This window comes from Phaenicophaeus curvirostris, chromosome 6 (genome assembly GCF_032191515.1).
Source record: "Phaenicophaeus curvirostris isolate KB17595 chromosome 6, BPBGC_Pcur_1.0, whole genome shotgun sequence".
NCBI classification, from domain to species: Eukaryota; Metazoa; Chordata; class Aves; order Cuculiformes; family Cuculidae; genus Phaenicophaeus; species Phaenicophaeus curvirostris.
Window position 1 is genome coordinate 30,034,090 of NC_091397.1, and position 27,927 is coordinate 30,062,016.

Below are 27,927 nucleotides of genomic sequence, written 5' to 3' on the forward strand. Positions count from 1 at the left end.
AGCAATTATTTGATATTCATGGGCTTTTTTTTTCTCTAGTATCAGTATTACTTACTCATGCACTGAAAGGGTCTCTGTGTGAGTGTTTAGGTCCGTATGGATACTTTTTTACGTTCTAGCTAACTGCCTGTGAAAGGGGGCAAAACGTAATTTTCAGAAGTTTATTTCAAACAAAGTCACCCATGTCTCAACTGCTGTCATAATTTGTTCACAGTCTTGAAGACTTAGAATCCCAACTGCTGTTGGGTAGAATTGTGGCTTTCATAGTAAAATTCTACAACCTGAAGGTCGGGGAGAACCTACTCAAGTGTTGTTTTCCAGTAATCTTAGTGTGCAAGTAGGTAGTCTCTGGCTTTTTGTATAGGTGCTTTCCATTTGCTAAGAATAATGATGGAGAAGGATGCTATTCTGTTGATCAGCCTTAGCCTCTCAAAAGCAGTGTATGTCAGAGCCACCAGTGTATTTGTTTAGAGAAATGGATCTTAAAACTGACACCACGCATTGAAATATTAACTTTGTATTTTTCATTAAAGGATATATTGTTTGGAGAAATCACAGGTTCCAGTGATGAAGAAGTTGATTGCAGTGCTTCTGCAGTAGAGGATATTTTACAAGAAGACCAAGTTCAGCCTCAGATTTGTAATGCATTCAACCTCAATGAGGAGTGTAAGAGACAGAGGAAATCATGTGAGCATGATCATGGTGCAGAAATCTTATGTAACCCTAGCTGGAATGAAAAGAATGTTCTTATCCACCCAAAGATATCAAGCAAGGAGGAAAGAGATCCTGAAAGAAAGCAAGCTGAAGCCGCTACTTTAAGTACAAACATGGAAAATAAGAAAGATAGTTTGGAGGAGATTTCTGAGAACATGGAAACTGAGAAAAGAGAACTCACTGAAGCAGCAGCATGTGAATTGGAAGCTACTGAAGAACAGAAAGGAGATGGTGAGGGCATGTGCAGTGAAGAGGGAGACTCTTCAGCTGAATTTCTGTTACACAGTTTCAAGCCTCAGAATCAGTTGGAAAAATGTAGTGAGCAAACAGAGGCGAACGTACTTTTAATCAGAGCTGTTGATTATGAGGGTACACATGAAAACCATAGTGAATTAGTGAAAGCAGAAAGAGATGGATTATCAAAAGAGAGAGTAACTCCTAGGCTAGTATCTGTTCCCCAAAATTTTATTCATTTGCCACGTGAGCAAGGTGTCGTGCTTCAAAATGGAGATTCTGAGGAGAAATCTGCTGTGTTGGTACAGAATGAAGTGGTTGAAAATGAATCAAAAAATGTGGTCAAAGCAACTAATATGGCAAGTGATACAGGGGAAGATGTAAAACAAGCGATCATTAGAGAGGAAATAACGGCTGCAACACAAATGAAAGGACACTATGCAGAGGCAGGTAATGAGAGAGAGCTCTCTGAAAATGTTATGTCTGATTTCAGTAGTTCAAAATCCTTCTGTCAGGTGCAGTGCCCTAAAGACCTAATGATACAGCGTGAAGGGGAGGGAATAGTTATGGAGACTGAGGCAGACACTGGAGCTATTGAGATCTGTGCACGCTCTCAGTGCTCTGAAATAGCATGTGAGAGTGAAGAGTTACTGGAGAAACAAAGTGTGCAAACAATAAAAGATGAAGTGGGCAGTGAATGTGAACCAGAGACTGTTAAAGTGTCTAGACACTACTTACCTGTATCTACTATTGAAAGAATAAGAAATTCATTGTCTATGGATGACATAGACAAAACCATAGTTATGGAGAGAACTGCTTTGTCAGCCTTCCCAAAAGATGATGGACAGCTCAAAATTGAAGACGTAAGTATGACAAGACCTGAGGCTATTAAACTAGCCATGAAATTTAGCAGAGAAAGTGTTCTCGAAATAGCTGAATCATCAGAGCTATTCCATAGTGCAGAAGATGGAAAATTAGTAGATAAAAGGCGGGGGGGATATTTAAAAGGCAAACCACACCAGGATGGCTTGAAAAGTATATGTGCACTACCGAAGATATGTACTATTGATGCAGGAAGCAGAGTGGCTAAGTGTGAATCCTCTGTGTTAGATTTTATAGATGTAAAAGATGGAATAAAACAAACTGAAAACCTGTATAGTACATCAGAATATGAGTTGTCCAAAGCTCAAAACTTTGGAGTGTTTGAATCTCAGGAAACTGAATTCAGTGTTAATCCAGAAGATTTCAGACAGGGAAGTAGTGAGCTGTTAGAAAGAGTGGATACCATTGAATCTGTGTTAGTAGAAAGTAATCTTACTTCTCAGGCACAGTTTGCAGAACCTCTGAATCAGTTCTGTGTAACTGAAAATATTAAATGTGATAAAGTAAAAGGGGAAATAAATAAACAAAGCAAGGCGTTGGTGACTGAGACTTGTTCCAGTTTGTTTAACTGGGAAGAGAATGTTGCGAAGAAAAATATTTCAGAGATTGTCTGCCAGCCTACTTCAGAAATGGTTTTTAATAGCAGCTTGACTTTTTCTAGTCAAAGGGACTTGCAAATGAGCTGTATAAATACTGAAGAAATGGATTCTTCCGTGCAAGTGGAAATTGGCTTAGAATCCACAGTGCCTCCTGATGTAAATTTCAGTCTTCAGGAAGTTGCCAGTTCTGTTCAAACTAATGTCACAGAAAAGCCTGATTCTTGCTGTACATGGGAAAACCAAGGCCATAAAAATTCTGTTACAACTAGTGCATTTAACTGTTCTTCAGAAAGCTTGGGAGAGGATGCTGAGATTCTGTCTGCTGGAAAAGACTATATATACTCTGAGAGGGAATACGTACACAAAAATGAAGTGAAAATTCCAGATGAGAAGGAGCAGCCAATAGATAAAGAGCCTTGGTCATCTGTTAAATCACAGATCCTGCATGCAAAGTCTTGTAATAAGAATAATTTTCTCCTTCAAAAGTTTGACTGTCAAAAATCAGGATGCAGGACTCCTGCATGGGAGGTTAGAACAGATCCTTCTAAAACCAGTTCACTAACAGCTGGTGTAGAAAGCAAAGAATTTAATAGTTTTGAGGCATCTGGGGAAGATGCCATAAAAAGGTTTAAAAATGATTTTGATATGCCATGGCAGAGCAATGAATCTGAAAGAAAGGACTGTTCTAAAAAACAAATTAGATATGTGAAATGTTCTGAATGTATTCCCATGTTCAGAAAGGAATTGAGAGCTTCCAGGAGAATTGCAGTGGGTGCTCTGGAAACTGGTGCAATTGTTGATACTGGTTACCAAGCGTGTGAACTTCATTCTACAGTGCACCCAGGAAATGCTTTGACAGTTAGTCATCTGCACACAGACATTATGATGGATACAGATGCAGACTGTGAAACAAACACCTCTGCAGATACTGCAAATGAGTTGTCAGGTGTGGTTGGGGAGGGTTATCCTGGAGATGTAGTCTCTTGGAAAAGAGAGTGTGTAGTAGAAACCTCAAAAAATACTGAGGGTACTAAAGAATGCATGGTTGCTTCTAATAGAGCTGGTGGTATCAGTGATGGTGAGGAAAGTCTGTTAAAAACTGGGACTTCAGAAGAAAGCCTTGTGATCCCAAATGCTTCAAAAAATAGATTACCGCTATGCCAGATGTTAGTTGGATTATCACAAACATGCAGGCTGGCTGACAGTAAATTAAATACAAGAATGGTAGCATTTGGCAAAGTCTCGGAAGAAAATCATTCTGACATACTTAAGTCAAATGTGGAGCGAAGTCCACTATGTGGTGTTGATATGGGTGTCTCAGTGTTTGAAGAATGTAATTGTAATCAGCCTTGCACTTCTTGCAACATAGGAGAAAATACTGATGCTAGCAGTAGAAAACCAAATTTTGTCAAGTATTCTCAACATCCAGACCTATCTGATGCAGAGTGTGATCATCAGACAGTTAGGCAGCCTTCTGAGCCACAAAAACCAGTATTTGAAAAGCTGTCTATGTTGGAATCAGAGTCTTTGGTGGATGTTGCTCTCAAGAAAAGTAATATATTGAAGTACAAAGAGCAAGAACCGTCTGAAATTTTAACAGTTTCAACCAAGAATGCTGCCCAAGTAATGCACGCTAAGCTGTCAAAGAGACTGCTTCAAGGTAAAAGAAAGATGAAGACTCTCAAAGTTAAACTAACTCTGCCAGTTCTTGCAAATGCCGATGCTTCTGTGCCAACAAAATGCTCCTCCGAGACGATAAATAAAATTAGGCAAGAGATGGGTCTTCCTCTGCCCCCCTTGCTACAGCCTTTGATTGCTTCTCCAAAAGTTGCATGTACTGTGTCCCCAGTAATGTCTTCTGCTGGTCAATCTTTCCTTTCCCCTCTTGATGACCTTATATCCCCACTACGTGAAAGTCCTGTTCCTCCTCTCATGTCTCCATCAACAGATACTCCAACAGTGAAATCTGCCCTTTTATTTTCTCCTCCATCACCCTCAGAAACGGCAGTAGGTAGAAGGACTCACTCCTCACCTTTGAAATTTTGTACTTCTATTCCAAAGCATGCGCTTCCCGTACCAGGAAGATTTCCTCTGTTTGCTGCTGATGGTGCTGCTCCAGGTGCTTCTCAGGAGAACTCTGTGAAAATATTGGACACTATGTATCCAGAACTATCTGCAAGGGCAAGGACACTAAACATTCTGAAAGGCAATATTCAACTTAACCGTTGTGCTTTTACAGACAGCCAAGGTTTGCCAGGACCTGTGGCTCAAATAGGTGGGTTCAAAGCAATTGCATCTACATCAACTGCTTTTGTTAAAACTAGGAGCAATTTGAAATCTGATAGTAGCAAAGATCAAGAAAAAGATGTGCAAAATCAGCAATTGTTTTCAGGTTCATCAAATCACCTTGAAAAACGGAAACTGTTGCCAGTATCTATGCCAAGAGGTGCAAAGAGACTGAGGTTGGACAGTGAACAACCAAAGCTGGAGTCCAATGATATTGTTGCTTTCAGAAACACTAAAAATACAGTCTGTGAAATGCAGGAAGTTTCCCATGACAAAAGCAGTGAAATTAGTGATTCAGCTCACAGTTCCAGCTTAGAAGTATCATCACCTGTAAAGAAGGTATTTGATCCTGACTGCCAGAAAGTTTTTTTGGCATTGAAGAAAATTGCTGAATCCTGTTTTGACTTGTTACCCGTTATTAAAGGTCATGTGTATGTCAACAATATCTCAAAAATTCCAGTAATGAGAGATGAAGAGAAAGAAGTTATCTATGAATTTGGTATAAAAAACAAGGTAAGTAGTACAATCTTCAGTTTTGTGTTTTGATAATGACTTTGTGCAAATGAAAAGAGCATAAGTATGTGGTACTTGAATTCTCAATTGTTCAGGCAGTTTGCAGGGTCAAAGTGTAGTCTTGAAACGTTATCAGACATATAAACTTGTATAACCAGCAAATACAGAACTTCAGAAGACATTACTGTTCAGTGTTGTCCAAGATGCAGAATTGCATTTGTAAATATGTTTGCTTTCCTGATATATGCATGAACCATTTATTTTTGAAGCATTTTTTGTAGTGGATAGCGTGTAATAACAATTGTAGAAGGAGTTCCTCTGAAAATGTGAGATTCAATTCCCTTTTAATTTTTTCAAGTAAGATGAACTGCATTGTATTACACGTACAATAGTGACATATCCTTTCATTCCATGTTTACTTTTATTATTCTACATCAGGTAGTTCAAATTAATTTTACTGGAAAAATCTTACATTATTTTGTTTCTCAGAACTTGCTTGGCATTAGTGTTGAAAAAATTCACTTTAATGGCCATCTTTGTCATAGATAATTTGTAGCCTGCAGCAGAGCAGTTCACCTACTGATGCGTGGCAGCATTTTGTCCTGTTCCAGTTCTTGACCATAATTAAGTTCTCTACAGAAGCTGCAACCAAGTTCTTTGTTAGGTCACCTTTGTTAGAAATTGCCCAATCTGGTAACTTTGTAGGAGCAAGGCTGCAGCAGCTATATGTTTCCAGGTCCAACCAGTAGCAAGGCCAAGTACGTATTCCTAATAAGCACATATGCACACAATGTGTGCCTAATCTTGTTCACTTCTCTGGCTGATGAGAGTGAAGGCCTGGTAGTGGAGAACACAGACATATATATACAGACAATATGGATCCTTCCAGTAGCTAGCATTAAACATTCAGTACATCTGGCAGCTGACTCCTGTTCTCCGCACTTGTCTCATGAAGTGACAGACTCACAGACACAGAAGCATTCACGCATTCTTCCAGTAGCTGGTCCACACCTGTAGCCTTACCTGTACCTGACCCTCATACCCCTGGTCTTTCAAGTAGGTTCCCTGAAACTTCTGGTTCCTCATGAAGCCAATACTCAAGACTGTGTTTGCAGGTACCCAGTCTGAACCTGTGGTCTCTCCAGTACTGGGCTCATAAGCCTCTCATTCTACTCCCCGCTTTTCGCCCTCCCTCTAACCATCTTATTACTATATTGTTTTGCACAATCCAAATTTCTCCTTTCTTGCTTCTCATGTTGAGTCCCATGTTACTGTAAACAGTAATACCCTCTCCTCACCTGCAGTGTGTAAGGTGATCTGAGGGAGACTGCTATTGACTAATGTAGTAAATCTCACACTTGGACAATAGGCTATTTGTCCTCCTGTACTCCTGTACTCTGGGAGTAGCCAAGTCAGGGTGCTCCATTTGCTCTGATTAGGTTATTTGGGTTCCTCTACCTGTCATTATCTTCACATTTGTTGAAGGATGGTAGTTCTTAATTACATAACTGAACAATTTATATTTAAAGAATAGTAGTCGTATTCTGCATTTGTTTATGGCATGTTTATTCACCTAAGTTCCTCCTCACTTTTTTTTCTTTCATTGGTTACTTCTGCATTTTTATATGTATGCATATAAGATAGAAGTTCTTGCTTGTCAAACTACTATGATGTTATCAAATATTCTCAAGTATATAATAGTCTTAACATTTTTTGTGCTTTATAGCATTTAGCAGAATCCTTGCTACATGTTATTCTTAATAAACTCAAGGCTCAGAAGATGGCCACAAATTACAATTTCAATCAGGCTCTGTGTCGCGTTTATACAGGAATTTGTCGACAGTTGGGAGATTTGGAAAGAGCCCGCCTTTTCTGCTATAGCTTACTTAGAGAAGGTATAGTATGGGTTAGTGGTCTTATATCTTAAATATGATCTGGGCTTTTAGTAGTCTGTTTTCCAAAGAAATGTTTCATTTAGGATACTCTGTGCTTTCATTTTTGCTCCACCATCTCCAAAACGATAATTTGATTCAAGGGGATTGTGTGTCTTTTGCTTATTTCTTATTTTGATTAAGCACTGATTCACAAAGCAAGTGTGATTTAAAAACATGTATTGGCTTAAATAGTGTCAGGAGTTGAACGATACCTGAATCAAAACCAATGCACTTGTACAACATATTTTTCTTAAAGATTTATTACTTCCTAGTATATCTAAATCTCACTTGGTTGAGAGTTTTTTTCATTTTGGTTCCCTTCCTCTCCCTTCCTTCTGTTCCCAGTAACAAAGGTAATACATACATACCATTGCTGTACTAAATTAGGAGTCTGTCTTAGTTCTGGAAGGACTTCAGTTACTTTGAAAATACTGAGTCATCCAGGGCTTAAAACAGTATACTGGCATCTATGTTTCAAATTAAAATAACAAAATTTGACAGCACTGAGGAGGAAGATGCTACAACTTTTGATTGCTTCTGTTAGTTGGTGTCTTCCATATAATATATCTGTCCTTTAAGATTTTTTTTTATGTTATTAAGGATTGCGATTTTTATTTTGTTCTTAATTATCTTTTTTTTCTGTTCTGGATTATTTTTATTTTGCAGTACCTTGATATTTTGTCATTTTGTGGGCTCTTGCAAATGTTAAACATTCCTCTTTTCTTTCCTTTCTTTTTCTGGGTAAGACCCAAACTACAGTAGCAACATGTAGGGGTTTGTTGAATGTTTTTCTTTTCTATATTTTGAATTGCATGAATTCTCATTGTGATTGTTCTGTGGTTTTATTGTTATCTTTTGAGTGTAAACAACTGTAAACACATCTTAAAGGTTGGTGTGGGTTTTTTTTTCATTTGTTTATTTTTATTTGATTACAATGCACTCCTTTCAGGTTTTTCTCTTTTTTTTGTAGTTTCACATATTACTTCCCATCAGAATCATTACTTCCCATCAACACAAGTGTGAGCTGTGTGCCAGCTAGACAATTGCCAAATTCACTATGAATAGTCAGTGCTACCTCAGTAGATTCGCGTAATCTGTTCTCTTGAGTTCTTGTCCATCCTCTTTTATTCTTTTCTCCTTCCAAGTAATCTGCCTTAAATGACTAAAAATTACATGGTACCTTTCTTTGGTGATTTTTCCTTTTAACCCTCCTCTGTTCCTCTTTTCTTTTTTTTATTTTCTTCTTTTTATGTCACTTTAACTCTTACTCATCACTGAGTGAGTCTTGTAAGTGTTACAAATGCAGGGGTAGGCAATTCAAGTTGCAGCATGCGGATAATTGTAGTTCAGTTTTTGTTCTGACAAAAAAGTTCATTCCTATGTGATGGGTGGGCTTCAGAGTAGAGAAAGGCCATCCAAGACAATTGATGGAATTCTGTAAATTCTATGCTCAGTGAATCCAGTAAAGCTTCTTAATTCGTCATTTTTTATTATGCTCTCTAATTCTTGAGAACTTTCTAAAAATGCAGAAGTTGATCTTTCTAAAAATGTAGAAGTTACACTGAACTGTAGAGGGATGACACATTCAGCTTTACAGTTTTCATTGGGTTTTTGTAGCTTTTTACAGTGGCAATAGTGTTTCAGGCATATGTATTGCAGTATTACATTTCATGCATGACAGTAATATCTCCTGGTTTATTCCGTTGTACTTTCTTTTGCTTGCAGTCTACACACTTATGTTTTATCTTAATACTTTGTCTTGAAGATCTCTACTTTGGTGTTCAGAAGGGTCTGTTAGCTTCCCTTTGATGGCCTGGAACTCTGTCCTTTCTTACTCGTAAAGCTCTGGATATACACTTGGTAGATACTTGCTCTGAATAAACTTAATCAATGAGGTTTCTTCAATGATTTGAGTAGCACACTTCCCGCCCCCTTAAAAAAAAAAAAAGAGTGATATTACAGTGGAGGAGGTGGCTTAAAAGGGGTAACGTTTTTGGGTGTGTCTTTTTTCCTCATTTAATCTCAGGACTGAGATGTGCTAGTATGACTCCCCTTCCCTGGGATGCAGTTGTTACATGACTTCTATGCCTTCTTTTCTAGTTATCTCGCAGAAGAGTGTGCCAGCTTTTAATGCCTGAGCATTTTTTTTCTTATTTTTAAATGTTAAAAACTTACTTTGTTCTCTCTTTTTGTGCTTAGACTTTCCAGACTCAGAAAAATTGATTTTATTTATCACAAATGTATGGTCTGACATATTTGTCTTCCAAGGTGCAATTAACAAAGCCATGCAATTACTTATCAGACATAGTGCAAGCAATGAGATGCTGGCCTGTTTGAGTGCTTACCTCAACTGGGAACAGGTAACATCTGCTTTCATTGTCAGCATCAGCTTTTGTCTGCATGGTCACTTTGCTGTCTGAATCAAATCAAACAGGTTGGGATGAAGGGTAAGAATCTGTGAATCTCTCATGGAGTCTGCAGTTGCACTACTAATGCTGCTTCAGGCTTTTCCCTGTGGTTGTCTAGACCCTACTAGAACACAGTTCTTCTTTTCCCTATTAAATACTAATCTCTATATTAAACATTAAAAGCAAACACTATTTGTAAACTTGGACTGGAGTGTTCTGGACCAGGGAATTCTGTCCTTCTATAGAACTGTGAATTTGTTGTTCTTTAAGGTGTTTTTTTGTTTTGTTTTGTCGGGGTTTTTAACATGTATTGGGCTTGTCTGTCTTTCATAGTTCTCTGTAATAGGTAAGTGCTTATTGCAGATACTTTCAAGATGAGCTTCTGTTTTTACTCAGTTTCTCTCTGTGAGGTAGACTGTAATACCCATCACAAAAAAAACCCTCTCAGACAATTAATTTTATAAGCAGTTGGCATGATCAGTACAAAATTTCAGTGATGGCAGAAGGATTACCGGTGTTAAAGACCTAAGGGCTTTTGAGATTTCACTTAAAGTCTTTGATCCCTTGTGCAAGTAATTTAATTTCTGACAGTTTTCAGAAGGTACTTGTTGCTGTCCTGAAAGGGATGTTGGCAGAGGTAAAATTTGGACACATTTGATATCAGTAGGAGCCAATTTATATCACGCAGAGGGAAAGATGGAAATACTTTGCTTCTGGAGGAGGAGTTTGTGTAACAGGCTTGTGTGTTTGCTTAAAAAGTGTAGGACCCTGGTAGATTTCAAAAACCCATATTAATGTTAGGCTTGCTTGGTGGAAGTGCTATACTTCTGTAAATATCAAGTGAACAAAATCATCTTGCTTCGTAGCTTGCTGATTCCCTATCCTAACATGCTGCTTCACATCTGCCCTGGTGACTGCAGCTAGATTTACTGCTGTCAGCATAGTCTTTAGGTGTTGTACTCATAGGAAAAAGCATGATGGTTTTTTGCTTTTTTTTTTTTAAAGATTGTAGAAAAAAAACCCATTGGTACCACTGGAATTGGTACCACAGCCTTTACAAACCTCCTGATTTAGGGTAGGTTTACAGTGAAGTGAATTAAGAGGGCATGGATTTGTACATGTTTCTTTTTTTACTAAATCACAGTTGTGATGTAGCATTAAGCTTTGGTATTCAGAGTTATGTTGTACTGCAATCCCTATTTAGCATAGAATATGTATGCTCCATTCTGTTAGGTTACAGCTTTCAGTCTTATGCCAATAGAGATGCAGATAAGTATGTCTCAGTAAACATTCCTAAAAATATTAATTCTGTGCACTCACGCTGCCTAATTTCTTTATGGATCTCTGTGAAATATGAGAGATGCTCAGCTGGGGAGAGGGAACTCAGAATTTTCTGTATTAATGGTAGCAGATGACATTCTATCTGTAAGATGTGATTTAATTAGGTGTAAATACAGGGAAGAATTTGAAGTGGATTGGGGTTGACAGTCTATTATACATCTACTCTTATAAGAAGATGATTCTACTTATGAAAGTAAAGCTAATGCAGAATGGGTATTTAGGTCTTGGTCAAAGTATTCTATGTTAGTGAATTGCACCATTGCAGAGCTTGCCAGTCACAGGAGCTTTTGTATGAAGAAGATATGCTGAGCACCTGCTGTGTTTATGTGATAAGCCTAGACTTTTTTCTTAATACTGCAGATATTAAAAGGATGTTTGTTTTTTTTCCCTTGTTTGTCCTAGCTATTTAATTAGCAGAATTGTTTCACTTGACATGTTTAGTTATTACTACCTCAGTTATTGATAGTATTGGCTTGGAAATTAGCTCCTAATGAACAATAAACAGTAACAAATTCCAGCATCAGAGAAGAATTTAAACAAAAAATAAAGAAACCTTAGAAAGTGAGCAGAGTTACTCTAATCTTGCATTGGAAAACACTATTCTGATCATAAAACTTCATTGAGAGAAATAAAAATCCCCAAAATCGTAGGAGAGAAATGAGTTGGTATAGGGTTTGTGGTTTGTTTGTTTCTTTGTTTTCAACTTCTCCTTTTAGTAAAAGCATCAAGAAAAATATTGAGTGCTTGAAGATTTTGATTTATATACTCTTTTTCTTTATGTTAAGTCAAGCCAAAGTTGAATTTATGCCATAGACAGTCAAAATTAAATATATGTAAAGAGTTTGATTCTGTGTTTGTAACTCTTTGTGTGTTAAATAATCACTTTCTAAAATTCCAGAGTTCCTCTTTAGATGCTGGTATTATGGTCTCAAACCTGCTGTTAGAAATGCAATCATGTCCAAAAGTAGAATTTCAACTGAGTGAGCATTATGGAGAAGATCTGAGTGAAGATGCTTGGCAGTACATATTTGCTATTGATCTGCTATGCTCTCACCTAAAGTGGGATTGGACACATGACAATGTTATAAGGTATTGTGCCAAACAGTTCTTTCAAATGTTTCCATGTGTGGGTTTTTGTGGTCTGTTTTGGTGTTGTTTTTTTCCAAATTTGAGACATTGTGACTTATCTTTTAACATAATAAAACATTGCATAGATACTTAGATATGAAGGTATTTTAACCAGATGAGACCTAGACTACTGTGTTTGTGTGCCTTATTTTAAGATCGAGTAAGTGATCAATGAGGAAATGTATGGTATTGGTCCAACAAATTAACCCTGTTTGAACCATTGTAATAAATAATTTGGTTTAAAATAGTTATATGTGGACAACCGTGAAAGATTTAGAGATGGATTTTTTGTCAATGAAACAAAATGATTGATTGTCTTCTTCCAAACTTAATTGTTGAATTTCCCTCGTCATCCCTAGAAAATGAAGGTGGAACCTTTGATGTGTAAATAGAATTCCTTCAGTGCTGAAAATGAAATGCAATCATCGTCAGTAGTATACTAGCATGATTTCAGTCTTATTTGACTTCTAAAGTCATTATAATACTTAGATTCAATGTCTTAAATTTTCTTTGAACCCTGTAATCCAGTACATGAACTGCTACTATACTTAACTTGGTTTGAAGGACTTAATTTTCATACCTATGCTAATCTTTGATACCTACACTGATCTAAACGCCCCTATTTTTTATGTCGAGGTTACATAACTTAGTAGAGTCTCAAAAAAATATGGCATTTGTTTAACTATGACACAACGTAATCATGGAGTATAAAGTAAATGCAAATAACTCACAATCATCATCAAGTCTTTTATACAAGTTCCATGCTTTCAAATAGTAAAGAAGTTGTGTTTAGTGAAATACTTTTAAAATTTAATGCAAAGTAGTTTCAGTATGCCATTTTAACTAAAGCCATACAGAGTTCATTGTCTGTGTGGAGTTGTGCTGATAATAGGTAACTAAGTCTAATAGCATCTCAACCTGGAGAAGAGAAGGTTGCAGGGAGACCTTATAGTGACCTTCCAGTACTTAATGGGGGCCTACAAGAAAGCTGGGAAGGGATTTTTTACAAGGGCATGTGGTGATAGGATGAGGAGGAATGTCTTTAAATTGGAGGTGGGGAAGATTTAGATTAGACATTAGGAAGAAATTCTTCATGATGAGCGTGGTGAGACCCTGGCACAGATTGCCCAGGGAAGTTGGATGCCCCATCCTTGGAAGTGTTCAAGGCCAGGTTGGATGGGACCTTGAGCAGCCTGGTCTAGTGGGAGGTGTCCCTTCCCATGGCAGGGGAGTTAGAAGTTGGTGATCTTTAAGGTCCCTTCCAACTCAAACCATTCTATAGAAAAGTCTTACCACAGCTCCTTTCAGGTTTAAAAACAAGCATCAGATCCTACTTGTAACATGCAAGCTGAATTTTCAGTTATATAATGTGGGAGACTGAACCCGTGCAGGTACCCTGGACAAGATCACAGACTATCAATATGATTGGAAATAAAGTCATTTATTTGCAAGCAAGCAAGCCTCTTATACTTTTCTGCTATCTTGTCTTACGTTTACGTAATGCTTGGCTAAAGCCCAAAGTTTCCCATAGTAGTTTTTGTACAAGTAATTTTGCACGTAGACTGCCTTCTTGTTCTCACACTGTAGACGCTTCTCGACCTTGATGCGTTCCAAACTTTCTCCCTAGCAACCTGGTAAGGCCACATTGTTAGACCAGCATATATTCCCACAATATAAGAATCCTGCATAACATCTCAACATGACATTTGATAGTAATAGGACTTGATACATGTGTATGAAGTCAGTGCAGTACTTGACTGTAGGTAGAGATGCAAAATGGTGCAGGGAAACGAATGGAAGTTGAACAGGAGTACTATTCTGAACAGGAATGATTCCTCCAGAAAGTTAGCTTTGATTGTTTGGGTTTTAAATCATCTTTATATTACTCAGATTTGTGGATGCTTGGAATACTACGAATTTCCCTAAAAGGTGAATTAAATGTGCAGGCAGGGTTATGAAAATGGATAGTAAACAAAAGAACCATTTGTGTTCATTATTGTGTAAATATTTTACCACCCCTTCATGACACGTCAGATTTTCAAATTCATTTGTCTTTCACAGCAAAGTGCTTTGGCCTTCTATGGATAAATGGGTAAAGAAGAGAAAGGGGCATGAAACTGCTCAGTCCATTCCTGACAGTGTTATAGCATTGACACTCAGGCTAATTGGTAAGTAATCTAGATTCTTAGTTGAACTTTTGGTTTGAGTATGTCCTTTGAAAGTATCAGCCTGCATGTAAAGTATTTTTGCGTATTTTTTATCTTGATTTTTTTTCACTTTCTTCAAAAATTTTTATCTTAAAAGCCGAAGTTTTGCAATCCTATGCAGGTATTTTCTGTTTGTCAGCCTGTGGAGAGCATGCATTTCAGCTAAGAGAGAGATTACTCTGATTTCACAATAACAAATACCAACATATCTTATGTGTTTAGAATTATATTGTTAGATGTGTTATACACGCTTTATGGCAAAGTGTATAAAAGGTTTTATCTGCAACATAGTAACTCTTCCTGTAATTTAAACTTTTAGTTTCAATAGATATTTTCAGTATGTAGGTTATATAATATTGTTTGTTAAACAGAAACTGCATTCTTTGTGAGTTTTACACCTAAAAATTGTAAACCTGCAGGAGGTTGGATCAATCTGATTGAAAATGGCTTGGTGCCTTTAGTCACAAAAGGAATAGGACAATGATTTTTCCCAAGTCAACGTGGTAACAAGAGTGACTAATTCTTGCAATTGAAATTTGCATTTTCTGTTGATACTTCAACAGACAATTAGTAATTCTAACAATTAGGAAGTTGACTGTCTAAATGTGTAACTTTTTTTGCTTTCAGGTCGACTGGGCCAGATAGGTTTGAAGGAAGGATATCTTACTGCAGTGAAGAATATTAGTTCTGTAATTGGACTGTTTGTGCAGCATGCAAAAGAGGAAGGTAATGTTTATTTAGAGGAACTTTAGTTTAATGTCTGCAATTTGAAGTTTTGCCAGTGTAAAAATAACACACACAAATTGAGAGACACATGCCAAAACAGTCTACTTGCACAGTTGTCTTCAGTCTTTTTCTCTTGCAAAGTTAACGAAGAATGTTTTAGACAGAGTACAACTCTGAGATAGTTATAGCCACCTTGGAATTAACACTGCTTCATGTAACAGCATATCAGCTGCCTGTGAGAACTTAAAGGGTGATCTTAACTTAAGCAGTAATAGCTAACTTGTTACCTGAGCAGCTCATGCTGAAGCTTGCTACTAGCAAGATTGTTGTCCTGGGAAAGGGTTGCAAGATTGTCCAAATTCCTGAGGCAAAGCAAGGCAATTAGGGCAGCAGAGTTATCCTGGATGTTCAGTACATTTTGCAGTGAAGCGTTGAGTAATGTGAAGGAGATACTTTAAACTACTTGTGTAGCTTCTCTTCTTTCCAATCTCAGGTTCTTCCAAGTAAGCCGTAATATATGTCTGTGTCTGTTTCAGGCTCTGTGTAAACCTATTTTCATAAAAGTCTGATCACCCTTAACTGGAGTAAAATCACTAGATGCTCAAGTCTTTTATGCCCTTTGCATACTGAAAACCTGCTGAATTCAGAAAACTGCAAAGTGCTAGTATGAAATGAGATGTTATGGAATTTGTGTGCAGGTTGTCACTTTGCTACTTTCTGGTCTTAGGGATACCAAACGTTGATGTGGTTATATTACAGTTCTTGAACTAATAGTTCCTTTAGATTCAGGTTTCAAAAAAAGCCATTAAAGCGTGCCAAATTTTCTGTAAGCTGATTTCTGTTAACTTTTTGCAGGTGTTCCCTGGGGTGTGCAGCTGGCAGCGATATATTCATTGTGTGACTTAGGTTCAAGCAATCCAGAAGGTATTGTTGAGGCCATCCGTGCTTGGAGAGCAACTGTTCTTAGCAACATCCCTTTTGCTGTGATAAGTGGCATAGCTGAAATCACTTCTCTGGGTAAAATGGAGCTAAATTAAAATCTAGGAAAGTGGACTGATCTAAAGGAAGAAGTGCCTTACTTTACTAAGCAGAGTTGGTTCCATTTAAAAACAATACAAAGTGGTGTGTCCTTTTCTATTGTTTTTATTAACAGAATATTGGATCACACAAAGCAAGCTCAAGTATCTTATTTGGCTTTTCTGTTTGAAGGAAGAGTTAAAAAAAATTAAATAAAAATACTTGCTTTTCCTACTAAGTGATCTGAAAACTAGTGCATCTTTGACTCTTAAAATATTTCTGGTTTGATGTCAATAAAAATTGTTAGTAGTTTCCATTAGTTTACTTCCATAAATATGGAACATGGATTATTTGACACAACAGAAGACTGAGCCTTGCTGAAAACCTGGCTTTGTTATTTTCTACTATATTTAAAAAGTAACCATTCAGATAGCAGAACTTTGCCCATATTCTGCTTTATTTAACTTGAATAGTTTCTTAAGCTTAATATAAAATACTTGTGACAGATAGGTAGGAATTGACTTTTTCTGTAATAATCATGTATAGAGTAACAGAGATATTAAATCTCTGAACTTGTATATATGGTATATTCTGATAATGTGTCTCACATTTTATATTGTTCCATTTGGGGAATTTTGTGTATGTAAATAGAAAGTTGGTTTAAAAAAAGTTTCTAATGATAGTTTCATTACACTCTGTGTTTTTGTATCTTTCGTAATAAAAGAAGCAAACACCATTGTGTTCTTGTTGGTCTTTTTAAGTAACACAGAATTAAGTGGTTTTTCTAGCTTATATAAATACTACTTGGAGGGGCAGGAGGAAAATACCTGTGAGGTCATTTCACCGAATGAACTGCCTATTACACTGCAGTTCTGGCCACTGGAAAAAGGGTATATTTCATTTCTCCAGAATTTTCTCATGTACCTTGGCGGCTGGGGAGTAAGTTTTAAAATTCCATGGAAGACATCTGTTTTCACTCTGATTACAACCACATGAAGGAGTGAGCTTTGCTAATGCAGATTCTCATTATAGTGGTGTGGTGGTGTGCTCACCCTCAGGCCCTTAAGGCATAACTGCCAGTAGGGGGTTGTGATGGCTGCATCTACCAGAACAGTGGGCTTCGGAGGAGGAGATTGCCAAGGGTTGTCTGGAACAATGACCCAGACTTCTTGCTGGTATGCCACTATGACTGTAAATCGATCATCTTGCTCAGGGCTCCCTGAGCTCACCAGAACAACAGAGGGCTGTATGCCAGGATATCCTCTTGAGCAGAGATGCCTCTCAAGGTTAACTCCTTCAGTCTGAGAGATTCCTTATTGGAACAAATCCTTGGTAAGTGACTAATAGCATACTAGACTTGGAAAACCTTAGCTAAATGAGATAAAGGATTGATTGCATAATCCTTTAGGCATAAACTGTTGACCCAGTCTGGGGCAAATACTTGATGTTGTGAAAAGCCAAACTCAGTGCCAATTTGATTATTAGGTAAGATATCCTTTAATGCGACGTCACACATGCAGGGGATAGCTACACCTAATGTGTGTGCAACTTCCAGTACAATTCACAAAGGCTATATACAGTCGAAACGTACATGTTCATCTCTTTCCTGGAGTGTCTATTATAAGCAGTTCCTGGAATTTATTTACATAAGTTTCCTCCCCTCGGCACATAAGCTCTGCCCTCTGTGGGTCTTCAGGGGTCTTGCGATGAAGGCTGTAGATCTTCCTCACAGCTGAATTTTTCAACTCTCCTTGCACATGCTCTTAAGACAACTTGGGTACCTCTTCAAGGTTGCATCTGGTCCTAGCTAGTTCTTTCTCTTATCATTGCGCTACTCCTTGTTATCTGGCTTAATTAGATACAGTCACATTCTTATTCTTTCTAACTGCAGCCTTGTTAAAATTCCTTAGGTAAGCGTAAGTATACAGCCACAGGCTAGCTAAAAGTTATTATTCAAGCTAATCCTGTATTTTAGTTCTAAAACCACAAAAACTATACATAATATTCAAATATATAATAGGTTAGTAACTTACAACAAATAATCTCTTCCTTCATACTGGATCCAGTCACACCTAGATTCCTCCTTGAGAAGGAGTTTAGAAAGCAAGGGGGTCCATTCCTAATCTCGTGAGGGTCTCCCTGACAGTTCTGTCTGACCTTGTTCTTTATGCAATAAATAATGAAGTGTACCTTGCCATCAAATCTTGTTAAACCACTATTGCATTTGTCATTAAAAGCTGTTAACTGGCTGTTACATATTAATAAAGTTTAATGGTGTTTCTCTCTTACGAGTGAAGTGCACTCTTACTCCATCTGTGACGAGTGGGACCTGGACTCTGCTGGAGCTTTGATGTGGTGTCAGTCGTTTTCTTTGTTCTTTTGATCATAAAAACGTCAAAAAGCTTTTAGTCTGCTTAAGCTAGCTGTGAACTCGGATAATGAAATCTTTCAGAGTGAATTGGACAACATACAGTTTACACCTAATTCTTTATTCTGCATGTTGTGTCCTTGCTGGCACATTTATGATTTCAGGCTTGTCCTCAGTTCAGTATCTTCCAGTTGCAGCAAACACTTTACAGGTTCTTCTAGTGATACAATACGTGGAATATTTCAAAGTGGAATATTTTGATTTAAGCTAAAAGTACAGCTAAGTTTTGTCTAAGCAGTTGTGGTTTTTGAAAGTTAGACAGAACATCCCTCTGAAAGCATGTTTTCTTTAAAACAGTGATTTAAAGACACTGTTCTTTCTTTGAAAATTATAACATTTTGTGAAGTATGGTCTGTGCTGAACGGATGTCTCTATTGTTTGGAGCTTTCATCTATCTTAAAGCCAAGGTCAGGCAGAGATCTGGAGCCAGCTCCATATTAGCAAGAGTTTTGACTGTTGCAAAGTTTCATAACATTAAAATTAGACCTTGGAAAGTAATAGACTATGAATAAGATTTCTAGGAAAATTTATATATATGCATGTAAGTGGGAAATACCTTCTGTAACTATTCTGGAAATATATTCTGTAACTACCCATCCTACAGTTTTCAAGAACTGCAAGGAACCAAGAACACCACAGAGGCAAAGGACGAAGTCTCCTACAGGAAACAGGAACGCAGCACACAGGCGGAGACAGACAAAGCAAGACTTTCCTCCACTCTGTACTTTCTGGAACTATCGCAGCCTGCATACCCCCGCACACCTTGCACCAGGCTGAAATGGCCCTGGGCAAAAAGAGTCGGACTGCACAAGGTGCCTGGTCTGAAGAGCTCCTTCCTCGAAGCCTTCGGATGCGTAGCCCGGCTGGCGATGGGGAAGAAAAAGGGCCTGTTAAAAGAGAGCTCCGTCCTCTCTAATTTCCCGCAGGACTGTCGCTTTCCTCCCTCGCCCGTGTTTCGTGCTGAGCGCAGACTCGGTCTCAGCTCAGGGGCTAATAGCTTCCGGCCGGGCCCCTCGCCTTTGAATAAGCAAGTTCCTCAGGGCCTCGGGGCGGAGCCGCGCACGCGCGCCGGGATCAGCCTCGGGCGGGAGCGCGCGAGCCTGAATGGCGCCATGCGTTTTCGGGCAAAGATATCGGATCTCGCCTGCCTCAACCACTTCAGCCGTGAGTTTGGGGGGTCGCGGGGGCCGGGCTGCGCCCCGGCGAGCGGCCGAGCCGCCCTCCCCGGGAAAGGGAACGGGAAGGGCCGCGGGGCCCGGTGGGGAGCGCCGCGCGTATCCCCGGGCCCGGGACGAGCCGTGTTCCCACTCCAGGTGTGACGGGCACGATCGCCAGGCTGGCCCGGAGCTGCGCGCTGCGCCTTACCGCCGGGAAGCTGTTCTTCATCCTCGCCGATCGCGCGGCCGGCGGGGGAGTAGGGCTGTGGTGCGAACTGTGCCAGGTGAGCGGGGCTGCGGTGCGAGCCGTGCCCGGGGAGCGGGCGCGGGGGGCGCGCCAGGAGTCCCGACCTCGCGTCCCTTCTGCCGCGGCTGGGGGCCTGCCGGAAGCTCGAAACGGGAGACCAGAATTTCAGGTGGAAGGAGTAGCTGCAGAGCACAATGAAATCTATTTGGAGGTGGTGCCTGAGAACCTGTCAAGAGCATTAAAAACTCCCCTGGCGTTCAAGATCCAGCTGACTAACAAACACCGTCCCTGTCTCAGACTTACTGTGGAGCTAGTAAGCGCAACCATGCTTTTATCTTCACCCTTGAGAAAAATCAAAGAATTGTTAAGGTTGGAGAAGACCTCTAAGCTCATCCTGTCCCACACCACCGTGTGTACTAAACCATGCCCCAAAGCGTCACATTACACGCTTTTTGAAAACCCCCAGGGATGGAGACTCCGAGACTGCCCTGGGCAGCCTCTGCCAGTGCGTCGCCTCTCTTTTGGTAAAGAAATTTTTCCTTATATCCAATCTAAACCTGCCCTGGTGCAATGTTGAGGGAGTTAATTTCCCACAAGGACAGTTACGATGAGATTTTCAGAGCTCAGTGCTCGCAGGGATATGCTCTTCTGAAAATCTGGCCACTTTTTGTGGTGTCTCAGTTGGAATGGGGTTACTTGGGCATGCTTGGCCTCTGCCTTAGTGCTGAGCTCAAAGAAGTCAACCCGGACACTGATAGTCTCCCTGGTCTGGTGTTAGGACATGGGGCCTCTATGCATCACAAAAGATTCCCTAGCCACTGCCTGAAAACGTTTCCTACTTGACGGGGAAGTTAGTAGAGTTAATTAATTGATGGTTGTAAAACAATGGGATGATAGAAAATGCTGTTTACCAGATAAATACTGCTAGCACCCAGTGGCATTTGCAATTCCAATGTGCTATTCCCTGCAGGGACTGTGTCATTGCTAAGGTGTCATTATTGCAGAGCTGATTAGATGGCCGTCAAATGATTTCAGCCACCAAGAAACTAATACTTGTCATCAGACAATGCACTTCCCCAGTCTGTTGTTGGGTTTGCCTAGAAAGCCAACTGTATCTGGGGCAGAGCAACGCTTCCAGTTGTAGACATGCAGTTCCAAGCTTAAAGTCTGATAGGTAAAACTTGCTCCTCTGTGCCTTTTTCATTATTTTTTTTTAAATTTGTTTTATTTTATTTCCCAACTTTAAAAAATTGTAGGGGAATTACTTCGATGAATTTCAGATGGAAGGAGTAGCTGCAGAGCACAATGAAATCTATTTAGAGGTGGTGCCTGAGAACCTGTCAAGAGCATTAAAAACTGCTCAGAATGCTAAGGCGTTCAAGATCAAGCTAACTAACAAACACTGTCCCTGTCTCAGAGTTGCTGTGGAGCTAGTAAGTGCAACCATGCTTTTATCTTCATTATTAAGAAAAAGCACTTAAAAATTAAGTGCTTTTCCTGAAATCAAATAGAAGTTTTGGTAATCTTTGCTGTAGTTCTAGAAAACTAAGTAAACAAAAATAGCACTGTTTATTTTCCTGCCATCATGGGTGGTAGTGCACAGAACCACTTTGTGTTTTCCAAAAGGCAAGGAAGAGGTAGAGGAAGAATGAAAGCTGTGTGGTTGAAACACTGTTTCCTAATGTCTTTTTTTCTCTATTCCTTAATTTTCTAAATCTTCTGGGGATTATTGTATCTCACTGAAGCCAGCTGGGTGAAGGAGGTTTCAGTGTAGTGTTTGGCATTTTGTTTCGCTTTTGATTGCCCTGCCATTCCATTTCACACTGCTGTCATGTTTTTTTGTTGTTGTCATTATTAACACCTCTTCATTGATTCACCTGTTCAGCTCTAAGTATGGCCTTCAGGTACTAATGACATGCCTCACAACCTCTTCCTTATTCAAAAGGGAAGTCCGCTTAATAGCAGACTGATAGGAACATATAGAAAATTGGAACTGAGTGTGTGGGGCACTCAATTGTAGTATTTTCCAGAGTGTGTCTGAAAAATTACAATTCAGAATTCAAGTCCTGTTTTCAACTGCACAAGTATCCTTTCTCTCCCTCAAGACATCCTTATCAAACAGCAGTAGGATTGTGACACATGACATTCCTGTGGCGGTTATTCCCAGAAGATTGTGGAATGACTTCAGAGAGCCTAGTGTGCCAGACTTTGATGTAAGCCCCTGTTTTTATATTACCTATGGAAAGTGGACATTGCAACTCGAGTGCTGTTGCTGCAGAGTATACTACTGGTGGGTTTTGAAGAGAAGATGCAAGGAAAGAGGGAGGGCTGAATGCAAGAGGTTTGAAGGGCGATCTTGACAAGAGAGCTCAGAACCTGTGAAAACAAAGCAAGTAGTTGTCAGTTGTTGCTATGATATTCAGGGTGGAAGAAGGGAGAAACATCACCAGACCACACCAGTTTAGACTGTTCCAGCACCAAGTGGTCCAAATAATCTGTTCTTTCTGGAATTCAAGGCCTGCCTGGCAGGGTTAGATATGTGTTTCCTCCTGATTTCTATATATCCTCTTCTTGTCCTTTTAGACTTTTAGCAGAGTTGCAAGGAAAGGTCTTTGTGCAAATGTGCTCCTATTTGAGGTTGTCTGTTACCTCTCTAGCTAAGAGTATTTGAATTTTGGAGGCATATGACTCAGTAGGAACTTGATGTATTTTGTCCTGTTATTTCACATTCACACTAATGCAAATCCAGAAATTATTACAGTGCTATGAGAACCATGCTGTTTCCTCTTTTGGCTATAGTAACAAATACTCAGTAACACAGATGGGGGTTCATGTGCAAATCTGATTTGCAAAAACCTGTGTCTGCTTTATTTTGAACACAGGCTTGGGATAATATGTTTAAGAGCATGTTAGTATAAAGGGTTTCTCTGTTCCCGACTGATTCATGATTTCAGTTAAATATTGTGCTCCCTGCACTCAATAGATAACTGAGTCCAAAATAGGATAGAATTGAAGGGAGAAATTAATGCATTGCATCCCAGTCATGCATGAAATACGCGTGTGAATGCAGTTCTTATGTCCTTCTAGGTCAGTATTTACCTGCCAGCACTGAAAACAATGAAGAGTGTTGTGGAGAGGATGAAGAATCTCAGCAATTCCATTGTAAGTTAAGGCACCTCAGGCATGTTGCCTGCAGACCTTATTTTATCTTGCCCTTAGTGTATTTCCATGTTGCTTGAACTGGTGCCCCCTGTATTGTGTTTTATTTTGGGAAGGGTCAAACATTAAAATAAAGGAACTTGAGAACTGTGTAAGAGATGATGGGAATTAATTTACGATTTCAACTGAAGTCCTGGGCTTCCCAGAAAGTGCTTTTTGTGCTGCACCCATGAAAGAACATAGCATTGTGTTACTACAAGCCACTCTTTATACCTGGTAAGAAATTGTGGCCCTTCAGGAAGCTTGCTAAAGGCTTTCCAAGTGATTTCATTAGAGAAATGCCTGTTAAGTGAGTTTTGTCTTTGTGACTGTGTGAATAAACTTCAGGTAAACGTAAGGTAGGATTTAAAGGAAATCCTAATAGTTCCTGGGTGTCAGCCTATGCCTTAGACTCTGATGTGGTGGGTTTACAGTCCACCCAGGGTTTATGGAGTGCTAGTGGGCCTTCTTTCGAAAGAACCCCTTTAGAGTTGGCCAGAAAAGGGGCTTGGGTTTGTTTTTTTTCTTAAGTTATTTTGCTTATAGTCACCAGAATTGTCTAATATGAAAGTTAGTAACTAAGTATAGAACTTTGGAATAGTTTGGTTTTGGGGCTGTTTATACCAGTTTTGAGAAATGGGAAAATTTCTGTAAACTGGGAGTCCTGAATGTGGGACAGTCTCAGTCTTCCAAGACTTGGAATAGTTGACCTGCGTTTTTGCCCTGCATTTTTTGACAGTTTTGTAAAGGGCAGTCATCCTGCAAATACAAGAGTAGGCACTTCAAACTCTTCTCCTTTGTCAGGCTTTTGCGGTTTTATTTTTCCTTCCCCATATCCTCAGTGGAAGTACTTACACACAACTAAGCACAGTGTATAAGTCCTTTGTTTCCAGAGTGGAGGATCTATTCTCACACAGGATAGCTATATGATGGGGTTGAACTTTGGAGTTCAGGTACACTCAGGAGAAGTGGCATATCAACACTGGGCATACCCACCTTCCATACCTCCTGTGCCAAAGCAGGAAAATATATCGCTGATCGCTTTGATAGCTCTAAGGGAGGAGGCAGACTACATGCATCCTCTACATGCTTTCCTGTTTATTAAAGAACAAAAACATTGTGTTACAATGAAATGTTTATGCAAGGTGCTTCCTGGTAGTAAAACTGGTCAAGAAAAGTGCTGCAAGAAGAGCTTAGAAGCTCTTTCAAATCATGCTCGGCCGTTGTTTGGGAGCATTCACCTTGAGTATCTCCTGTTATATAGGAGTTTCTAGTTTTGTTATGAACCTCTTTTAAAATTATTGAGAATTCTTCTCATCACAGAAGTAAAGTGCTTAGATGTGCTTTAGGAATCCTCTGATCTACTTGGGGTCCGTGTAAGAGCATCTACAGTCTCCTGGTTGGACACTGTCAGGACGGAATGTGAAAGCTTTCAGCACTTATTCAATATTTCTACCAGTTCAAAGTCCTGTTTGGAATTACTGCTCTGGTGCAGCTATTATCTGTTGTAAAGTCTTGGAAAGTAACATTACAACTGCAGATCAGCTCATGGTGCATTCTGTTTTCTCCATGTGACATATGGACTGTAAGTGCCTTACTGTTTGTTGAAAAGCTGGATGGAAATGCAGGAAACCTTCCATTTCTCCAGCTTCAGTCTCTTATTTCTAAAGCTTTTCTTAGCACATGGACTTCCCAAAGCTGGTACCTATTCTAAAAGTATGGGAGAGCAATTGAATTAATTTCTTTTCATAATTTCGGGGACATTGATCTAAGATAATTCACACAGGAATTATGAGGAATCCATTTAGTAGCTGAATATTCAAATGTTCAAACAATCTTCAAAAAGTACATTTGAGCTGTGGAGGCACTGAAGTGCTTCTGGAAGCTTGCATTTGAACAAAGCTGTGCTTGTTTCTTCTGTATTCTGCAGTGTGAAAGTTGTCTAAAATTGAGATTGGTTGTATTGCAGGTGATTGAAGCAAACCTGAGTGGAGAAATGAACTTGAAAATAGAAACTGCCTTAGTATGTGTAACAACACATTTTAAAGACTTGGGAAATCCTCCCTGGGGTAAGTGTCCCTGCTTCTTGTGCCTGTCTGATATTATTATTTAAGTGTGATGCTGGTAACAGTTCTTAGAAAATAGCAAGTACTTTGAAATCTTCAAATGAAACCTTAAAAAGAAAAGTGGCCAATGGCTGTTTCATGTTTGTGAAGAAAAATCTCTTCCAGTATCCTTGACAACTTTGTAGGAAAACTGGACTTTATATTCCTTGCACTGCTGTTTCTGAGAAATAACCCATTTGATTATCAGATGTTTCCTTATAGATGTTGAAACTCCTCTGATGTTTTCACAGTTGCGTTCTTATGCTTTTAGCATCAGTGGATGGATGTCCAAGCTCTTCTCAAGGCAGAGATCCAGAGAGCATGGCTGAGGCACGCATAGACATCAAGAAGCTGCAGCAGCTGCTTGCTGGACAGCAGGTTAATCCCACAAAAGCATTGTGCAGTAAGTTTGACAGCTCTGCTAGCAAGCTCTATTTAAGGAGGGATAGTTGCCATAACTGTAGTCTCAACAGAACAGCATATCTTCTCTTTTTTCTGTTTGAAACCTGACTATTTTTACTGTACCTGAGGACTTTTTATTATTTCTATTTTTAGGCAGTAAGCTTCAGGCCTTAGGTGTTTGAGGAAGAAATAAACACATGAAAAATAAATTAAGCCAGGCCCTTTTATAGATGTCAAGTTGAATTTTTTGAAAGCTCTAGTTTCTAGCAGAGAAACTGGGATTTACTGACATGTTTGTCATTTTCTCAAATGCTTTCTTACATTCAGCACCAAATTCATCCTAATACCAAAATGCTCTTTATGCAGCTAGTGTTTCTAACCACAGAAACAATATGTTCTTTCTAGCAGAAGCCTATACAATGTTTTATACCGTGCTTTGATAACTCTGCATGCTTTTCCCAAAAACATCTGTGTTTTATAGTTTAGTGCAAGTGCTAAAAATTTCCCAAGGAAGATCTAAATAATGAATATAGCATTATAGGCCTATACATTACATATTTCCTTTTTGGTATCAGCTTTCATAGTCTCTAGTAATGCTTCATAGACTATCAAGGACTTAAATACTACAGTATGGTATGTCAAGTCATCCTGTCAGAAGTGGTACAAGCATTGTATTGTTATGGTGGCATTCTTTAGAAGATGTAAATTCAAGTATTTTTCCTGTTTTTAAGCTGTTGGCTTTTTTTGACTCTTTACAGATATTGTGAGTAAAAGAATCATCCACTTTGTCTTGCTCCATGAGGATGTTTCACTTCAGTATTTTATTCCAGCACTTGCCTGAATGTTTTGGAATCTTAGTCATTTTCCACATTTTCTTAGGTATTTTCCACATTTTCTTAGGTATTTTCCACAAAGTCTGAAAGCTTTCATGAGTTGCTGGACTACTCTCGTGATATACTGTTAGATGGACACGATTTCCCTGTTTATGAAATTCAAAATACCTCCTCAGGAAGGCTATTTTTGTGAAGAGTTACATGCTATGAAAGACACAACACTGAACAGCTGTCATATCTGAGCATTTCAGGGAGCAAAACTGAAATTTGTATGTGCTTTTGGGATGCTTTGAGCTTTGGGAAAAGTTATATAGTAGGGTTTTTTCTCATCAACAAACGTAAAGGTGTAATTAACCTCTGGAGCTTCTGCTGTACATGCAACTCCAAGTTGTCATAACTCCATGGAGCAGGAGAACCCTCTGCAGGACTGGCAGATTTGTATTTGCCTGGGCAGGTAAGCACAGCCCTCCTGAAGAAGTGCGGGATTGACTTCTGATCCATCAGTGACATATATGGACTTAATACAGCAGCATGTTGTGGAGCAGGAATGTGTCTGAGGCAGAGGAACTTCCTCTGGTTGCCAGCGTTTAACAAGATTTAGCAGATGCTAAGGAGCACCAAGAGCTCAGCAGTGTCTGTTTGTATCTAGTTGTATCTTTTGAATTGCTCCAGCGTACCTCAGTAGTTCTTAGTGCTTGAACTGATGTGTTTAACTCTTGGCTGAGAGGATGAGATAAACAGTCTGAATTACCTTTTTAATGTGGGCAGTAAAGGTCTCTATCTATGTGCAGAATGAATATGAGGACATGTGTGAACACAGCAATTTGTGTAAAATAAAGGGCAAGTTATCTGTGGGTGACATTTTTTCTCCTTTTGAGAGGCAAAGCATTGCATTATCTGCGTTGTCATTATGCCAGACATGGTTCCATGTGATGAACCAATTGTTTTATGCCAAAAAAAATTTGTTGTAGCTTAAGCCACTAAGATAAAACAGAGTTCTGAACCACTGATGTGACTACAAAATAAGACCAGCCAGTTTCTCTCCAGCACTTGGTTCTTCTAATGCACACTTGTGCAGTGGGATGTTAGGAGTGTCCACCACCTCCTGCAGCTTGGGCTCAGAAATCCTCTGGCCCAGGTGTTGGAGCCTACCTTCAGATACCTGGGTGCTGGGGGTGTGTATGCCCTGGACTGAAGGATGTACTTGCTGCTTTCCTTCTTGCAGGTTCATTAGGCAGTGAAGCTGAGCTTGTGTCCCAGAGATACATGCAGACACACGCAGGGCACTGACATGGCTGGTCACAGAATTCCAGAGACAAGCTGTGCCTTGAACTGCATCTACATACAGGGTCCATGTAAAGCAAGCATAGGCAGCCACATTCCCTTCCTCCTCTTCATCTGACAGAGACAGAACGTCACTAGTGTAGGCACAAGCACTGTTCTCTCTAGGTTCGAAAGCACAGGCGTATTTGTAGATCCCTTGAGTACTGGTAACTGTCCACCTGATACCCCTGCCTAGATCCTGGCACTCTTACCCACCCCATGGGTTCCCTTTTCACTGATTTTCC

General features: G+C 39.4%; 2 protein-coding genes across 6 annotated transcripts in view; both read left to right on the forward strand.

Moving 5' to 3' along the window:
* The window catches only part of ICE1 (interactor of little elongation complex ELL subunit 1), a 38,262-nt gene extending 21,297 nt beyond the window's left edge, over positions 1 to 16,965 (forward strand). For 2 of the 4 annotated variants that reach the window (XM_069859715.1, XM_069859716.1), the window contains exons 14-20: positions 534 to 5,228; positions 6,955 to 7,123; positions 9,362 to 9,522; positions 11,810 to 12,000; positions 14,101 to 14,207; positions 14,874 to 14,972; positions 15,828 to 16,962. In XM_069859715.1, the coding sequence (XP_069715816.1) occupies positions 534 to 5,228; positions 6,955 to 7,123; positions 9,362 to 9,522; positions 11,810 to 12,000; positions 14,101 to 14,207; positions 14,874 to 14,972; positions 15,828 to 16,009 (5,604 nt within the window). In that variant the 3' untranslated portion in view covers positions 16,010 to 16,962. Of the gene's footprint in view, positions 1 to 533; positions 5,229 to 6,954; positions 7,124 to 9,361; positions 9,523 to 11,809; positions 12,001 to 14,100; positions 14,208 to 14,873; positions 14,973 to 15,827 lie in introns of all 4 variants that reach the window. The other 2 variants (XM_069859717.1, XM_069859718.1) reach the window with 2 other exon arrangements.
* Positions 16,966 to 19,481: 2,516 nt separating this feature from the next.
* On the forward strand, positions 19,482 to 27,883 carry HUS1 (HUS1 checkpoint clamp component). Of its 2 annotated transcripts, XM_069859708.1 has the most exons (8): positions 19,482 to 19,581; positions 19,731 to 19,858; positions 21,078 to 21,254; positions 21,927 to 22,034; positions 22,909 to 22,983; positions 24,989 to 25,088; positions 25,396 to 25,527; positions 26,285 to 27,879. In XM_069859708.1, exons 1-8 carry the CDS (start codon positions 19,530 to 19,532, stop codon positions 26,365 to 26,367), a joined length of 855 nt encoding a protein of 284 aa, XP_069715809.1. In that variant the 5' UTR covers positions 19,482 to 19,529; the 3' UTR covers positions 26,368 to 27,879. The 2 variants fall into 2 exon arrangements, with proteins under 2 accessions (XP_069715809.1, XP_069715810.1); XM_069859709.1 differs by lacking the exon at positions 21,927 to 22,034 and having other exon boundaries at positions 26,285 to 27,883.
* Positions 27,884 to 27,927: the final 44 nt, after the last annotated feature.

Bases quoted from the DNA above. Each gene is read 5' to 3' on its own strand.
- HUS1 (XM_069859708.1), top strand. From the start codon at position 19,530: ATGCGTTTTCGGGCAAAGATATCGGATCTCGCCTGCCTCAACCACTTC. The intron at 19,859-21,077 runs GTGAGCGGGGCT...AAAAAATTGTAG, and splicing joins TGTGGTGCGAACTGTGCCAG to GGGAATTACTTCGATGAATT. The intron at 22,984-24,988 runs GTAAGTTAAGGC...GTTGTATTGCAG, and splicing joins AGAATCTCAGCAATTCCATT to GTGATTGAAGCAAACCTGAG.